This window comes from Miniopterus schreibersii (genome assembly GCF_964146895.1).
Source record: "Miniopterus schreibersii genome assembly, chromosome: 19".
Lineage (NCBI taxonomy): Eukaryota > Metazoa > Chordata > Mammalia > Chiroptera > Miniopteridae > Miniopterus > Miniopterus schreibersii.
The window spans coordinates 9,626,694-9,644,946 of record NC_138119.1 but is presented as its reverse complement, the minus strand read 5'-3'; the positions used below and the strand labels follow the sequence as shown (position 1 = coordinate 9,644,946).

The window sequence follows — 18,253 nt, the reverse complement described above, 5'->3', positions numbered from 1 at the left end:
AGTGTAATGTAATATACCAGTAAGTTAATGACTAAAATACGGTTTCAGAAAACTTTCAGTTAACCGAGTAAAGGGACTCTGAAACATACTGATGACTCGAAGTAGCCGGGAGCCACTTCTGAGTGGGGATTTCGATGACTAAGTGAACACAGCAGCTCAAATGTCAATGACTGACCCACGGGCTTCTCTCTCATGAGTTTCCAAGAGAAAACTGACGGCAGAAATACAGCAGTGACAACTCAAAAAATAGCTTTACACAACAGCCCCTATATTATGTATTTTTCGAGAAGGTCGTAGGGAACTAAGAGTAGTATCTCCCCGTGTGAGAGAATCTGCTGCTATTACTGCTGTTGAAATTACAGCAAGAAGTTTTCATTCTACCACCAATATCTCTTTGGAACGACCACAGAATCAAACCTGCACCGAGAATCTTACAATGACAACACCTGTCCAAAGCTGAGTCAGTGCAGTCCTAGCTGCTCGCCTGCAATAGCACTCTTTCAACCGCTCACCTCTCTGCTAGGCTGAAAGTAGAATCTATATCTATTTATGTTTTTATTTCCCAAGTGCCTTATAAATATTAGGCTCTCAAAGTACATTTGCTGTATGAATGAACAGAAAAAAATGGAAAGAAAGAAGTGAGCCAAGCACTTTGCAGCAGCGAAAGGGCGGAGAGGGGAGATGGAAATATGCACTTTTGCCTTCACCTTTAAAGCCCTTCTTGCAAGTACACCGGTATCCATTCACCAGGTTGTCACAAGTCCCTCCATTCTGGCATGGATTGGAAAGGCATTCGTTTCTGTCCACTTCACAGTTGACGCCAACCCAGCCTGCATCACAGAGGCACTTGTACCTGAAAGAAGACAGAGTTCTTTACTATGGGGGGTGGTGGTGGTGGTGAAGGTACAGTTGAGTCGGAGTTGAATACAGGACTCGGTGAAGAAATGAGAGAGAAAGAGGGGATGAAGGGAACCTAGTCTCATTTCTACACTTCTAGGGACCTGTACGTGGATCACCACGAACACGGTGTGGATCTTGTGGACCCACGTAGAGTAAAATGACCTTCCTTCCTGGTGCTTCCCTGGTTCGCAAAGATGCTAGAGAAATTAATTAATTATACTGAGCTTTCATATGTAAAGAGCATGGTTGGTACAAACATGAAAGACACATTAACATGGGTAAACCTGTAATTTTTTTCTTTCTTTCTTATATATACAACTAACGTAAAGCAAACTTAGGGTCATTTGTTTCTAAGGCAAAACAGACACCCAGAAAGTAGATGAGTGTCAGAGACCCTAAGCCACTCTGAAGACCTCCTGGAACGTCTGAGTTCTGAGGTATGCTTTGTTCTGACCAGAACCCCGCCTCAGAAAGCACCTGGGGGTGCCGAGCAGAAACAGGAGGAAAAGGAGGGTATCTGAGTATGTGGGCATTGCTCACAACTTGAACATCACGAGCACTTAGTGCTGTACCAGCAGGTGGAGGCCTGCTTGTCTGGAGATTCTTAGGAAAACTGTGGGTGGGCTGGGATGCGCTGAAGCCTGCCCTACCCTGAAGCAGGAAAACTGAGGAAATTCATCTTGGAAATGGCTTGATTCCCCATTTGCATTCGGAACAGGAAATTCCAAGAGGAAACAGACACACCCCTTTAACGTATGTGTATTAACACTCTCGCGCCCTCCACGGCTCTCGAAACACGCTCTTCATTCTCCCACCCGCTGTATGGCGACGGCAGTGCCCGGAGCCCTGTCCTCCGGCAGGCGCAGCGGGGGTGCAGGACGGCCCCAACCATGGGGCCTAACGCCACACTCTGTGGTTCTAGAAACTCACCTACCAGCACATCGCATAACTCTGCGGGCCTTGCCGACTGCGGCCATTTGACCAGGGCCACGTCTAAAGGCAGCTGAGACGGGCTCTGCGGCAGAGGCGCACGCTGGTCGCGCACCGGGACAGGGCTGCACTTTAAGTGGGCAAGGTTCAGAGAGCATCCCCCGGAGCTGCGCCTCGCAGTAAGCACAGGGCTGCCGAGGGCAAAACCAGCCCTGGGCGACCCCGCGCGGCCCCCCCACGCGGGGAGGCCCTCCTCCTCCCCCATCTGCTCAGTCCCGGGAGGCGGGCAAGACAGCGACAGGCTAACCCAACTCTTCGGCCAAGTCTCAGCTCCCGTGCCCGACCGACGCGGGCAGGTACGTGAGGCCAGGACTTAGACGCCGCGGGCCGGGCGCGGGGCAGTGAGAGGGCGCGGGCGGCTACTCACCCGCCCAGGCCGCCGGTGCAGTTCCCGTGCACGCAGGGGCTGCTCAGACACTCGTTCACCCGCGAGAAGCAGCTGGGGTGGTGGGGCCCCTCGGGGCACAGGCAGCGGAAGCCGTTCACGTCGTTGACGCACGTGGCGCCCTTGCGGCAGGGGTTGGAGGCACACTCGTCAATGTCAACGTTGCACCGGGGCCCTGTAGAGGAGGGGGACGGTTCTGTCAGAGCCAGGCTGTTGGGGGGACAGGCACAGGACCGGGATATGCTGTGCGGACACCGCCGTCTGCACGGGCGCCCAGCCGCACTTATTTAAGGAATGAGACGCCCCAAAGCCCTGAGCGCCACCAAGGGAGAAGCCAGCGCCACCGTCTTCCGATGTGAAGTTGACAGAACGCTGGGACGGTGGCGAAGTGCTCTGACGGGTATTTCTCCTTCACTCCATCTTAGAAAAGGGGAGACTCCACAGGGATTTGGAAAGAGACCATCAAAGTCACCGGAGCACTTGGACGCTTATCTTATCGCGGCTCCCGGCTGCTTTACCGAAAATTCCTTTTTCCAGTTGGTCAACCCCGTGCACATCCACACACGGTAAACCCCAGGCAGCTGGGACGCTCAGTGAATGAAACGGTAACTGAACGGTGAGTTTCGTTAAAAGACAAGCCACTTGGCTTTCACTTGTCGAGCCGTATTAATCCATTATCTGCCTGGGGAAGAATATTCTAAATACAGTTTTATGGTCCTTTGATAACTGAGAAAACAGTTTAGGGTCTTTTCATCAAGAACAGTGGTTCACAGACTAAAATGTGCAAGAAGAGTTGCCGAAAGTACTTTTTTAAAGGAGATTCTTAGGCCCCCATCCCCATGGACCGTGACGGGGATGGTTCTGCAAACCACAGTTTAAATTACGTGGCTGGTTCAAATACTACATTTTGAGAAACTCTGATGCAGACAATTATCAGCTTATCATGATATAATAATGTAAATGCTCAGAATATTTGACACTGAAGTACGGTCATCCTCTAGGACATACCCAAGACTGCGCTTTGGAGAGCTGTCTGCTGTAACCTTAACAGTTATTGTTTTAAGCTGAATTGGGTTTGCCAGTTATGTGAGTTTTGCTTTGTTACATTTTGAATTATATTTCAAAATGATATAAAACTTTAAAATAACCCACCATTCTGTAAATGAGTGGCAACAAGTTGTAAACTGGCAAATTTCACACAGTTTCTGATATTCTGCCTCAGAAAAAAAGAGCAGCCCATGCATTTTTTTTTCAAGAAAGAGTATCCCTGCATTTAGGACAGGAAATTCCAAATGAAACAGATACACACCCTTTTAAAGTATGGGTATTAGCATTTTTTTCACCCTCCATTGCTCTCTAAACCTCGATTGGCGGTTCTTGCGGTTAAAGGCCCATAATCTGGTAGTGGTTGCTGCTTTCCTCTTAAGTGTTTTATTAATAACTTATTTTAAAATACGACTTCCTCGGCCTCAGCCTCTGGTTTTTTTAGATGTTGGCCAATGGCACCAAGACATGAGCTATCCTCAGCCTGCCATGTGGTGGAGACTGTGGAAAAAGCCTTCATTCTCTGTTCTTTTTTGGAAGCATCTTCTCAGAAGCCACTCCTTCCAAGTTTTCTTCATTTGCTTTTAAACTCTTTCCAGAATCAATTTTCAAGCCATCTTCAGCCGAGAGAGTGAGGTGCGCCCTTGTGCAGTCCACTGCGGGAGCTGACACTGCACACCTGTCAGAATGGCTATTACCAACAAGACAAGTAATGAACGGCAGGTGCTGGAGAGGTTGTGGAGAAAAGGGAACCGTCTACTGCTGGTGGGAACGTAAACTGGTACAGCCACTACGGAAAACGGTATGGATAAATTAAAAAAAAATAATTTTTTAAAAAATTAAGAATAGAGTTGCCATATGACCCAGCAACCCCTCTACTGGGTATCTACCTGAATATTTTGAAAACATTTATTTGTAAAGATATTGTATCCCATGTTCACTGCAGCATACTCACGGTGGCCAAGACATAGAAACCACCACAGTGTCCTGCGACAGAGGACGGGATAAAGATGTTGCACATACACGCGACGCAATACGACTCGGCCATGGAAAGATGAGATGCTGCCATATGCAGCAACATGGATGGGTCTTGAGAAGATCACGTTAAGCGAAACAAGTCAGATGGGAAAAGTCAAGGACCTTATGATTTCACTCATATGTGGGATATAAAACTGAAAGCAACAAATAAACAAGAAAAACAAAAACTCATAGACACAGACAATAGTATGGTGGTTACCAGAGGGAAGAAGGCACGGGGGGGAGGAAAAGGGGGGGAGATATATGACGACAGAAGGAGATACGACTTCGGGTGGTAAACACACAGGTGATGTATTATAGAATGTACACCTCCTCCCAAGTTTTCTTCATTTGCTTTTAAACTCTTGGGAGTTGGCTTTGAAACCTATATATATTTATTAACCAACATCACTCCAATAAATTTAATTTTAAAACTCCCTTAAATCTGTTTAAAAAGTAGCATTAAAATAAAACAAAGGAAAGACTAAAGCACCTCACATTCACAGCTCTAAGTATATACCACAGTTGACTGATATTTTCAGCAGCTGACTTAAAACCCTCCCCCACAAAAAAACACCCCGAAACAGACTAGAAAACAGTTCCAAGAACAGGGTACCACCCAGGAATCAAAACATTCCATTTCTTGCTTATGTAGTCTCATACTACACCTTAAGTTTATTTTAGAATATTTTTAGCGTATGTGCTCCCTCCTTGACCTTCCTGGTTTGCCAAATGCTAAAAAGAGAGAGGCTATGGTTCATGGACATTTCCCAAAAAAGAAAAAGAGAAAGAAGAAATCTAGTCTAAGGCTTATATACCACTCAGGCTGTCCGGGGAGGTGGGATGAGCATGGGCTCTCGAGTAGGAGCCCTGGGGTGGAATCCTCGAGCAGAGCACTGGTAATGTTACTCAACCTCTCTAAGCTCGGGTCTCCCATCAATACTGTGGGAATGATCACAGCAGTGACAGTTAAATGAGATCAGGCACTTAATTTAACGCCTGGCTCACAATAAGTTTTTAACAAATGGTAACTATTCTCTTTTTATTACTCATTTAACAAAAATGCACCAATATCCTATCTAGCAGGGAGTTTTGTGTATTCTGTTGGGCTGTCAAAGATTAACAAGTTTCAGGACACAGAAGTACATCTGGCCACCACCAGCAGTGCTGGGCACTGAATATGACAGCTTCCATTATCCCTGTCTTCTGAGGGATCTCCCATTGAACAGGGACGACAGTGACCCGTGCAGGCCACCAACATTCTTCTCCAGCATCCACGATCACACACACAGCAGGAGAAAACGACTGTGAAACGCAGGGGAATGCAAGTTCCTGGCAAGTGGGAGGCAGATATTGACTTGGCTCCGAATGCCTTTTGACATCCTAGTAAAAAGCTCTGAGGGAAGTTTCTCACATTGGTTGCAAACGACCACATGGTATTTATTAAACGGTCACATCATATGCTAGGGCCTGCTGGCATATGTGTACAGCAGTCTAGAGAGACTAGGAGAGGCAGAGTGCCTGCCCTCGGGCGTGTAAGGGGCCTCCGGTTTCCTCAGTAGCCTCTAGCACTTTCTGATCGGGAGAGTCAAAGAGAAAGGTAATCTGATTAACAAAAGAGAGAAGAGACGTGCAATGCTCTGGCTGCTTATAATTTAGGAAGGATTCTGGCCAACTTTATTTTAGGCATTTACTTTGTTCCTCTTGGGGAGGAAAAATATCTCAACTGTGCGGACCAAACGAGGTTGGCTCCGGCTTCATCCAGCCCGCTCCCAGAAGGAGAAATACAGAAGAAAGCATTTAGTGTTCTCACAGAATTTTACGTTGGCTATGCCATTACAGGGGGCATTGGCCACTAAGTGTAGAAAAATAAAGGTGGCTTTGCAAGCAACGGAACTCGAGCACAGTGAGTGACAAATTCAGGGTCTAACTACAAGCTCTGTTCAGGTTGCTATAAACACATGGTCTAAAGCCCCTAACTAATGAGAAGTTTCATGTTACAGTTTAGGGAAGGCCTGTAAGTAGAAAACCGGGCCGCAGAAGCACAGAAACAAATGCCTAACCTTCCCAGAGACAAAGAAACAGGAAACATTTTTTAAGTCGTGTTCCTTTAGATGCCCTTTTACCAAGTAACGGGGCTGTAAGTGGGACCTCCCACGACAAACGGCATTACCTGTGAACCCTGGGGAGCAGACACAGCTGTAGCGGTTAACTCCATCCATACAGACTCCGTGGACACACGGGTTACTTGCACAGTCATCAAAATTGATTTCACAATTAACACCTGCAGGATACAAGAAAGAGGAGCCATGCAACATTACCGCCGAAATGCAAGGGTGTCCGCTTGCGACGCTGAGTGCTAAGAAAGCTAGAGCGCCCAGCCAGCCCCGGGGAAAGCAGCAGTTCTCAGAGCGCAGCCCCCAGACCCTGTCGGAGGGATCGTGAGGGCAAGTCCATCTTCCTCATCGTGCTGAGCCACTATGTGCCCTTTTCACCGCGTTGGCATTTGCACTCATGGCGGCAGGACTGCTGGCACCTCAGTGGGAATCAGAGCAGTGGCACTGCACCAGTCGTGGGCACTGTGTTCGTCACCTCCACGCACTCACAGTGAAAACCAAGGAAAGAGATGGGCTCACTTAAGAACGACTCTGGTGAAGTCAAAATTATTAACTTTGTCATTTTATTACATCTTGACCCTTGAGTGTATATACGTCTACTGTTCTGCGTGATGAAATGGGAAATACACACGAAGCAGCTCTGTGGCCAAAGTACAGAGGTGTCTCCAGGAAAAGCAGGCGTGTGACTGTTTTAGTTCTGAACGGAAACAGTTGCTTTTTTCATGGAATCCCATTTTCATGGAAAGAAAAACTGACAGACAAACCAGGGCTATTCAGACCTAACTATTTAGTTTACATTAAGTGAAAAAGGTAAACATGTCATTTCAAAAGAAAACACACACACACACACACAACTGATAATATTGTGCTCCAAAGGTAAAACTTAAGCTTTCACGTGAAAATTAGAATTTTGGAACGTGTATCCACCACCATAAGCTCTAAACTGACAGTCACTATTCTGGGCTACAGCTCAGCAGAAATTTTAGAGTCTGGTAACTTCCTCCTAGAGTACGTTGCCTTCCTCCTGCTCTATTCCCAGAACAAACTGCAGAGTTTGGCTAAGCTAAGAAAAGTTTAACTAAAGATATGCCTAACTAAACAGTAGAGATATACCAATCATTATTATTAGCATTATTTGGTAAAAAGATGCATGATATTTCATGATTTATTTAACCTGGATTTAGAGATGCTTTTTGGATATCATAGAGGAATAGCTTGGTAGTTTAAAAAGTCTAAAAAATAAAGTCTTAATAATAAGGATTATAAACTAACAAATGAAACATCCATGACAAAATGCCATAATTTTGATTCACTTTGTATTAATAGTAACAATAGTTACATCAAAAATATATTGAACCTTTTTTTTTTTTTTTAAGGGAAAGCAAAAATTCATTGAAGGAGAGGAGAGAGAAAAGCTCCTGCTGCAGCGAGAGGGGTCCCGAGCCATAATTATGTGTAAAGTACTCCGCCTCCCACATTACATAACTTTAATCTTCTAACTCAACCACCAAATCAAGCTGTGCTACACCCATTTCCTCATGACGTGTACAATCACAGAACCACAATGGGGCGTGAACCCGGCTCTCCAGACTGGACACTCTGCACCACACCACACGGGTCATTCTATGAGGGATGAGCCATATTGCCCCTCTCTCTACCCACAAAGGAGGCAAGGGTTCCCACATTCCCTGTACACAAGTGGATCCCTTTAAGAGGTGTCCAGCCCTTGGCTGACAGCCCCCACCTACCCCCACTTGACCAAGCAGGCCCCAGAAAGCCAGGTGGTCCAGTGTGGCTCTGCCCCCAAGACCACGTTTTACTTGAGCAGGAAGAGACACCCAGCCCGAGCTGGGCCAATGCGACTCTCTCATTGGCATGTGGGAATATGAACTGTGTGGCCCGTGGTCTGCAAATGGCCCTGCTTCCTGCTAATCTCTGCAAAGCCTTATTGTTCCAAACTCACCTGAAATCCATAAGGTGCTTTTTTGTGCTTTCACTAAATTCTGCTTGTTTTGTTGTTTGCTTGCTTGCTAATAGTTCTTTAAGCTAGTCAAATTGGATCCTGTGACTTCAAACCAAAAATAACTTACTTAAAACAGTGTCCCATCATAAGAGAGCAGGTGAAAGAAGTGATTCTGGGTAGTGCACCCCACTTTCAGTGCCCAGTGAGTGAGAAACCGCAGTTATAACCAGAAAATTGCAAAGTATCCCTTCTGTCTACATGCCCATCCAAACCCCAACCTACCAACCTAGGGCCATATTATGAATGGGTGGTGGGTTCTCACTCCAGAACTCGAGAGTTTATTCATAACGATTAACTGAATCCAGGGCCCTACGTGCCCAGCCTTCCTCCATGCATTACAACATTTCTTTAAGTTGCCTGGGTGTCTCTGCTTTAATGCTCCTGACGGCCACAGGAATGAATCTGGCGGTTTTCTGAGAGGTTCTGACCTTCCTTCTCTATGCTGCCTGCATACCCACTTCTTGCCTTTCTCGGTGACAGCTACTCACACCTTGCCTTCGCTGTCCTCCCCAGGGAACACACCTGATACATCCTGCCACAGTGATATAATCGCAGAGAAAACAAAGTGCTTGCTAACCCCCCACCCACCCAGGTTTCCAGTGCACTTGTTATAATGGGAACGGTAGCAAGGCCTAAAACAGCCCGCCATTCTAAAGGCATCCATTCAATGGCTTGTAAATCTCTCAAATTTCTCTCTGTACTGCAATTTCTCATGTCTGGGGACCAGCCCGGAAGCAAATTGCTTTTGGAAGGTCTCACAAAGATCTATTCAGCCCTGTTGGTGAGTTATCTAAACGTGGGGAGGGGGAGGCATTTTCAACTGTGAAGGCATGGGATGTTTTTCATATGCTTGAGCAACTGAAAAAGGACTTTGTTTTCAAACTTGGCATGTGCGAGGTCCTGGATGAAGCCCAGGGCCCTTGACAAGTTTGAAGGAATGCGTTTGGAAATAACAAAATAAAGCGAGGGCAGCTCACCACCTCCCCCACCTTTGCCCCCTACCTAGGCCGTTTTCCTTAAATCCACAGTGAGTTCTCAATAAATCACTCCGTTGTACTGGCAGGTTCCCCTCTAACAAAGGCACACACTAGTTAATCTTCCACTAATACATTTTCCTTTGATCTGAGACATAGTACTTCTCTGTCCATTAACCACAGTTGTGACCATAATTATTCCTCGAATAAGTGAAACAGAATCCACTGAAACCTGTGAAATGCTGCTGCCCGAGAAAATAATTCAGCGTTTCCCCAGCAAGGAGCAGCACGTCCTCACAGCCAACAGTCATTCAACCCGAGGCAGGAAACGGCAGCGAGCTCGGGACGCGGAATGGTGGCCCCGCATTCTAATTCCCAATGATCGGGGTGCTGCAGTCGCTCCTCCCCCTCACAATCCCCACCAGTGCCCAAAGCCCACCAGAGACAAGTGGCAGAAGAAAAGCGTCACACTAGACACTCGGCTCTGAAATAGAGAGGAAACTATTGGAAACTATGGGGGGGGGGGGTGAACTAAAGGGACCGGGTGTGGGGTTGAAGGGAGATGGGACAACTTTATTAGCCTGTGGCGGAGGTTATAGAAAAAAATAAGACAATAAAATCCAGCCACGAAAGCAAGAAGGTTTTCAACTTTAAATAATTATTTCAGTTTTTTTGAAGTGGTATGCCTCCTTTTAGGGAAAACACATACATAAAATCACCAGCTTTGTAAACCTATTGTCTCTAATTTCTTCCCTGGCTAGAGCCATCTCCCTCTGAGATGTTTCTGGCTGTGGCTTTTGCTGTGCTTCTCAGAAAAAAGGACTGCGTTTTAGGTGTCTAAGGACGTGCCAAGAAAGTCTGAGACATCTGTGTAGACTGTTTTTGAGAAGCAGTGGAAACCCCAAAGGAAACGGAGCAAGAGCGGGAGCGGGCTTACCCGACGTGCCCGGCTGGCAGTTGCACTGGTAGCCGTTCACCAGGTCGATGCAGCGGCCCTCGTTCAGGCAAGGGCTGCTGTAACACTCGTCGATCTGGTCGCTGCAGATGGCGCCCATGTAGCCCGGGTTGCAGATGCAGGTGTAGGAGTCGATCCCGTCCTGGCACTGGCCGTGGTGGCAGGGATCCGGGTCACAGTTGTCGATGTTCTCTTCACACAACACGCCAGTGAACCCTTGGAAGGAATTTGACCAAGGAGGCTTAAAACCCAAGGCAGATCCTTCCCACCTGAACGTGCACGTGGCCACATCCCCTTGCCCGACTCCTCCCAGGCCTCGACACATCCTGCAGGAACCAGCACTTGAAACTATTGGCCCTGACTGACTTAGAAGGCGGGCTAGAGAGCTGTGCTTAAAATAAAGTTCTTCAAGCCAAACTCGTAGAATTCAAATACCTTTTTCCCAAGCGATCGATGGTGTCATGGTAGAGATGCTCCAATTGCATCTTCACTCCGTACTGGGCTTCGGTGGCTAATAGCTCTCATTATTTCTCCTGTATATGTTCACCTCTAAATTCCTTTCCCCCCCAAACCTAATACATAGGTACTATATTCAGAGAACAGATAACTTTCCTTTATTCCTCTCAACTGCTCCCAGAGTACTGTGCATATATAGTAAGTTTTCAGTAAATACTTGTTGAGTAAAATAAATGAACAAGTTAAAGCTAAATAGATGGGAAAAATAAAAACCCCGTCATGCGACATTAAATCTCTCCTAGGAGGCTCCATGTAGGCTCTCCTCCCTTTTCACCTCTCTCCCGTGAAGGTTACTCCCCATGAGCGTAACCTGGCCCCCGAGGACAGAACCTGGAACTTCTCCCACCAGAGACAGCAGCTGGTGCGGAGAGAAGGGAATGAAGTGGTTCCTTGGACAGGGCCTCATCTAAGGAGGCCCCGAAGTGGTCATGTTCCGGTGCTACGGAAATATTCTTTATTTTCATGGCATAGTTTGCTTTTCTGTGATCAGAAAAAAATGCACATAGTGTTTTAAATTGTTTAAGAACCCATTTTCTAAAATAAAGAAATAGGTCTTGAATTATACTCCTCACTTCATTCACTCTCGGGCAGTGGGATAAAAAAAATTTGGGAAATCACCTTTTCTAATCATGTCTCGTCCATTTCTACAGTACTGGTCCGGGCAGAGGCAAATGTGTAGTAGGGGATGTTTGGCTGGCTCGGCTCACTCCCAAACGGGAAACATGGCCACAGGTCAGAAATGCAGAACATTTATAAACAGAGTCCTTTTCACTCTGGTAGCAGAATGCAGGAAAGCGGACTCTCTCTCGCCTGTTCTGAGGGACACCTGACTCCCATGGTGGGACTGTCCTGTATGCAGGAAGCCTCTGCGTTTGCACACAATAGTCCTTAGATTTCTGGGCCTTTGTACAATCACATGCTCCAGAAACACAGCAACAAGCCTCCTGCTGAGAAGCCCCAGTGAAAAATCACTTTCAACGGGAATTCTTCCCTTTCCCAAAGGAGTTGGTCAAGCCAGCTGGAAACTCACTGCTGCCAAAATCTGTCCCAAAAGGACATGGACACCAAATGGAAATGTCCAGGCCAGGCCACCACTGTGGTGGAGAAAGAGGCAGGTGTTGTGGAAGGAAACAGAGCAGCAAAAAATATTCTGGAAGATCTCCCTAAACACAGAACAGCCCCTTTCAGAGGCTGGCCTGGGAGGGCATCTGGAAGGGGACAGGCTCCTGCTTGCTCAGGTGGACCTACCGGGGGAGCAAAAAATGAGAAAAATCTTACCTGTGGCGCACTGGCATTCGTAGCCATTCGGGTGATCGATACACTTGGCCCCATTCAGACAGGGAGTACTGGAACAGTCATCAATGTCAATCTGGCAAACCGGCCCAGTGAAACCTTGAAAGGGCACAGGGGTGACACAGGCACAAGATTATCCTATGTGCTCCTTCACCAGCAGACTGATGCCTGAGAAGCGTTGGGTTGTTACTGGCAGGGTTTATACCAAAGGGTCAGCAAAAGTAAAATTCTCCCCCCAAGCAGGAAAATGGGATAACTGGGTGACGCTCAGGGCACCAGAGGCACCTGTGTGTGTGTCTACCTCTGTTTCTTCCCCACACACATTTCACTTCCAGTTAAAACGGACGGAATGGTTACGGGGGAAGCGCTCCAACAAGTGAGTGTAGCGTCAGAGGAACTGGGACCCTCTCTCTGAAAACAACGGAAGACGCTCCAGCGTCTGGCAGAACTTTTGGCACGTCTTCAACAATAGCTTTGGGGAGCAAAAGAGGAGGCGGAGCATTCTTTGGAAAAACTGATTTGTGTTGTCTGTTTCTAGACTCGGAGGTGAAATGTCTAAAAATAATAATCTCACCCACGGGGGGGAGAACTGTGACCCGTGGTGGGGGAGAACACAGTCCTGAAGAGCCTGAAACTAAAGCCTCTGTGAGATACGCACTTTCTGAAATATACGCACAGACACAGAGGTCACGGGCCTTTCAGAACAGACTTGGACTTCCGGCAGCAGAGGGCTGGAAAGGCACACTAGCTGCAGCAAACGCCCCGTGTCTGTACACCCTCTCCTCTGCTGAATGCTCCCTCGGATGACTTCCTCATGCACAGCCCACACACGTTCCCCCCGCCTCTCCCCTCCTCCCTGGGGTCAGTCAGCTTCGTGCTTTCAAAGACGACAGGGGCAGGCGGTGGGCACTCACCAGGCTGACACACGCACTGGAAGCGGTTGACTTTGTCCACACACTGCCCATTGTTCACACAAGGGTTGCTCTGACATTCGTTTATCTCCAGCTCACAATGCACACCTTTGAAACCTGAACAAAACAAACCACACAAGCGGCTTAGAAAGAGAGAAAGGTATATTCTAGCCAAGGAAGCACAAACTTGCGAAGATGACGACATGCTCTATGAGCAGGGACATTTCTGTAGAGGACAGGGGACTATGCCACGATGGTGACAGTTAGATCCCACAGGGAATCCTCTGGGACGTCCATGTCACTGTGAACAGGGGAAGAAGTTACCTCCAAAGACACTGGTAACACCTAGAGGCCAACAGAAACTAGGCTACATTCTCTGACCAGTCTGGGCTTTGCTCTCAGGACCCCCACTGGGGGATCCCCACTGCTTGTTCCCAAAGACCAGCTAAGTCAGAGATGCTGCTGTTCTCAGGGTGCAAGTCAAGGTCAGGAGGCCTCCCTGGGCTACAGTGACTGGCATCCTTAGTGAGGCCCCCAGGCACTGTCAGCCTTCACTGTGCACTGCACTCAGCTGTGCTCTCTGACCATCCAAGAAACAGTGTCTGCAGAAGAGCTCCAGCACACAACTAATTAATCATGTGTCATCAACCAGGGAGAAATGGCAGGTCCCAACATAACAATGGGTAAAATTAATTCTATAAATGGAGTGGCATGGTATTTGCAATACGTAAGGGAATCAGGAAAGCTTGCTATTTAAAAGATTCTTATGGTAAATATTTTATTCAAGAATACTTGCATAAAAACATTCCCTTCTGAAATCTTCCGTTACACGTATCTGAGTTTTGGGCTTGTTTAACTGGGTCCTCCCAGCCCTAAGACACTAGGACAGCCTCACTCCTCAAGGGTCCCTTGGCTGGGAGCCCTGTCATTACTGGGAAGGAGATGCTGACAGGGCTCATGGTATGGCCACGCTGTCCTGAGTGCTCCCCCTAAGAGAGGCACAGTTTAGTTTCTCCTGTCTAGACCCCACACTCGCATGGGCCCAAGTACCTGGCATGCACAGACAAGTGAACCCTCCAATCTTATCCAGACAGGTGGCGTCGTTCTGGCAGGGGTCCGAGTGGCACTCGTTGATGTCCATCTCGCAGCGAGGCCCTGCATAGCCCTTCAGACACTCACAGTGGAAGGCACCGTCCGTGTTCACACATTTTCCTGCATGCTCGCAGGGATTGCTATTGGCTGAAAGAGACAAAGCCAACGACCAGGATCAGAGCACGGCAGAGTTTCCTAAGTGTGGGCTACAGATGTGGGTCTCATTGTTACAATCATTAGGGCCAGGCACTTCATGGCCTGCTTCTCCATTTCCTATCTTCTTGTGAACAAATTAATTAGGGCAATCTCAACTCATGCGTCTCTGCTGCTCTTTTGTCCAAACTGTCTCTAGGGTTGGGCTTTACATTAAGAATGAGTACAGACCGCCCATATGTTTCTGTTCTCAGAATAGAATATACGATTCGCTGAAAGGACAGTTGTAAACAGTGGGCATGTAACAGGAGATCTGAGGTTGGGGAAAACATGCTCCTAGAGTAAAATGTGCTTCAGCTTAAATGCGCTGAGCTCGGCAGACACACGAGGAGAGGAAAGCTGTGAACTCACCCATGGTGCACTCATCCACGTCTTCTGTGCAGTCGGCCCCTTTGTAGCCTTGTGGGCAGGTGCAAATATACTGCCCATTCAGGGGGTTGGTGTCACACAGCGCCCCCTTGTGGCACGGATTGCTGATGCATGCATCATCCAGATGACACAAGAGACCTGTCACAAGAACAAAGAGAAAATGTCTCCACTGGAGAAGAGTTGTCTCTTTCACGGAGGAGGGAAAACCTTAAATTGGCTCATCAAAATCCACTACGGAGACTGAGGCCACTTTCCCCTTGGCTGACCCCTTCTCAGGAACATGCTGCAAAGTAAGGAGCTTGTGCAGACAACCCTGGTGTCCTCAGCCTAACCCTGGGCTAGGCCCCTCCTCAAGGACAGAGTTTCCTACAGGCCATAGATGAGATGGTTAGATGACAGAGACAGGACAATGGTGATAACCTTCCTACCGTGCTGCCAGACTGAGCAAGCAAAATTAGAGGGTGCCCAGTTCAACAGTGATTTCAGGTAAACAAATGATTTTCTTCTATGTCCAGGATACTGCATGCATCCTGTATTTTATTTGGCAACCTACTTTCCCAAAATCATGCTACCTGGTGATCATGGCGGCACCGGCATTTCACTAGCCCCAGAAGAAAAAAAAAACCCCAGCTGAACATCATCAGCCTATGCTTGGGCAGTCTTTTAATAGTGTCGACATTCCTGGCTTGAGTGCCCTCAGGACTCTGAAGATATTAGCAGGCCCCATGTTCTGCATAGTTCACATGGGAACTGGATTTTCCACTCTGCAATTAGGTTAAGAACAGGTAGCTAAGGCGTCTTCCACAAAGCTGGAGGTGGGGCCCTTGCAAAGGCATAGATATGAGAACATTTCAGAGTGGCTGGGCACAAAGCTCTCTCAGCTAAGCTACCTGCTTCCACGACACTCTTCTCTTCATTGCTCTCTATGCCTAGAACCAGAAGCTGTTACGCTGAGGGGCTAGAGCAATGTTAACTCTGAAGTCAGTAAAAATCCACCCTTAGAGGAGTATTTCTATGACATTAAGAGCAGGAATGCACTTAAATGCTTCCGTCCTGCCTACTCCTTCTGAGTAAATGGGTGACTTCTTAATATGAAGTGCTTACATCCATTTAATAGTAATTTTGTCTTAATTTCTGAGGTGCTTTTCAGCCTAAGATCTTAAGGAGGTCCATAGATGCTCCCAAGGCAATAGCAACTAACTCGTTTTTTAGGATGAAAAACTGTGGTACATAGACTTGAGATGACAGCCAGAAGTGATGAGGGAAAAGACTAACTTCCTAGCACCCTGGCTAGCGATTACGTTTCCAGAACAACCTTGAGTGATATGTGCCTACCGGTGGTAATTACAAGGACACAGCTGCCGGAATGAAAGGAGGCAGAAACCCTGGATGCCCAGGGGTCCCTTCCCTAGTGCCCAGCTCTGCCCTTCCGCCAGCCTCACCTGTCTTTCCTTCTGGGCACATGCAGGAGAAGGAAGCCACCCGGTCAATGCAGGTGGAGCCCGGTGTGCAGGAGGCGAAGGCGCAGTCGTCGATGTTCTCGCTGCAGTCGTCTCCGCTCCAGCCATTGACACACACGCAGCCGTAGCCCCCGTTGCGGTTGGTGCAGGTGCCTCCATTCTGACAGGCATTGGGCTGCAGCAGGCACTCGTCTACATCCTCCGTGCAGAACTGTCCTTTGGGGGGAAAGTGCCTTTGATCAGGGCTCTTAGGTCTCAAAGGAGTAGTAGCATAGCAGCCCCCACACATTCTTCACCCGAATGTGACTTGCCTGAAATTAAGGCAAGCGGAGTTCACAGCAGATCAGGTTCCCCCATGAATTTTAAGGCCACCTTAAGCCATCCAAATGATATTTATTCTAGGCAAGTGATTTAAAGAAAATAAAAAAGGGAGTTGCTATCTCCAGGGACCCTCACAACATGAGAATTTAGCCAACCTGTCAAAGAGAAGGTAAGTCTTTTAGGATTCTTGATTCAGTTAAATCCCTGGGACAATGACTATATAGAGCGAGGGGAGAAAAGCAAGAGGCGAGTAAGGAAAATGAGAGGGATGGAACGTGAAAGTCAAAATATTTCGGCAGTCCCTCTGTATCTTGACCATCAGTGTTGATAACCTGTTTATGACACTGCACAGCAGTATTGTGGGATATGTCACCACCGAGGGAGACTTGGTGAAGGGTATTAATACTTCCGCTACATGTGAAATTGCAATTATCTCAAAATAAGAAGCTTAATTTTCGAAGATGAAGCTGAGGGTAAGCAAAGGTAGAGAGCAAAGATCAAGGATGATAAAAGCCTCGGTAAAATATGGCCAGAAAACCAGAGCCAAGATGATGACACTGAAGCACCCTGTGCTCAGCCTGAGGCACCCACGCTTCAAGGACGTAGATTTGTGGGCTAAGACACAGAAAGGTGACCCAATACAACAGAAGATGGAAAAGGGACCAGTATGCTCTGCCTGAAAAAGGGCAAACTGGGGATGATAAACACGAGGCCATTGATTGCAGGTCACTACAAGAGCAATGGAGGGGAGACCACGGCAAAGGCTCTCGGGACCCATGACACGGAGTAAGAGTATGTCTTCAACATGCATGCAAGGAATTTGTGATTAGCAAGCAGTGCCAGGCCAGCTGAAGTGCAGAACAAGTTGATGAATTGGTCTTATTGGAGGTCTTTTAATACCAGTTTCAAGAGCTATCAAAGGGAACGAATGTTCAGGCCATTTGAATTCTCTAAAACACAACGCAACAAACAAGTGGCTGAAACTAAAAAATCTGAAGCTGTCCCTAATTCTTGCTCTGTAAAAGAACTCAATGAATAATTCAGAAAGGTATTCTGATGAAGAGGCCTCTGAATAAAAAAGCACATGACGCTTCTACTCAGAAAATGCCAAGGCTATCCCTAGTCCCCAGGGTACCTGACAGTAATTCAACTGGCTCAAGTGTTTCCAAGAAGCCTGCAATGTGCAGGCTTCACTGCGAGCAGAAGCTGGCGTGTCCCATCGAACCTAACTGACCACCCATGCTCTACTTCCATTCTTACACCACTCTTCACCCTCACTGTTACACCCGTTATTACAAAACCAACACCACTCTATTCCAGTTATTTAATTGCACATCTGTCTCCCATTACTTGGCTGCAACCAGCCTCTCAGTTCGGGAGTAATTTTTTGTATTCCCAGCTAAGACCCCACCGCCTGGGGTGGCGGGATGGGTGTGTGAGCACCTCGGGAACTCTGTGCTCCGCACCCCCCTTCTGTGCTCCTCTCCTTGTCCCACTTCATCTATATAATTCTCGAAGGAGCCACTGTGTCTTTACATGACCATGCCCTCCTGGGCATAACTGACTGGTGCAGGATGAGTATCTGATACAAGTTACATATCACTGTGTCTCTTTCCAAACTTTTGGACTACGGACCTTTTGCCACGCAGAATAAAGGGATGAAGCGGCCAGTC

The 18,253-nt window shown here is 47.5% G+C and overlaps 1 protein-coding gene across 1 annotated transcript in view; it reads right to left on the bottom strand.

Annotated features, from left to right (window-relative positions):
- Positions 1–18,253, bottom strand: part of NOTCH2 (notch receptor 2) — a 126,136-nt gene that overhangs the window by 29,053 nt on the left and 78,830 nt on the right. Inside the window, exons 6-14 of the mRNA XM_081120352.1 lie at positions 16,242–16,475; positions 14,782–14,937; positions 14,176–14,364; positions 13,129–13,242; positions 12,200–12,313; positions 10,388–10,621; positions 6,510–6,620; positions 2,258–2,450; positions 708–853 (exon numbers count right to left, since the gene is read on the bottom strand). Coding sequence (XP_080976478.1) covers positions 708–853; positions 2,258–2,450; positions 6,510–6,620; positions 10,388–10,621; positions 12,200–12,313; positions 13,129–13,242; positions 14,176–14,364; positions 14,782–14,937; positions 16,242–16,475 — 1,491 coding nt within the window. The remainder of the gene's footprint in view (positions 1–707; positions 854–2,257; positions 2,451–6,509; positions 6,621–10,387; positions 10,622–12,199; positions 12,314–13,128; positions 13,243–14,175; positions 14,365–14,781; positions 14,938–16,241; positions 16,476–18,253) is intronic.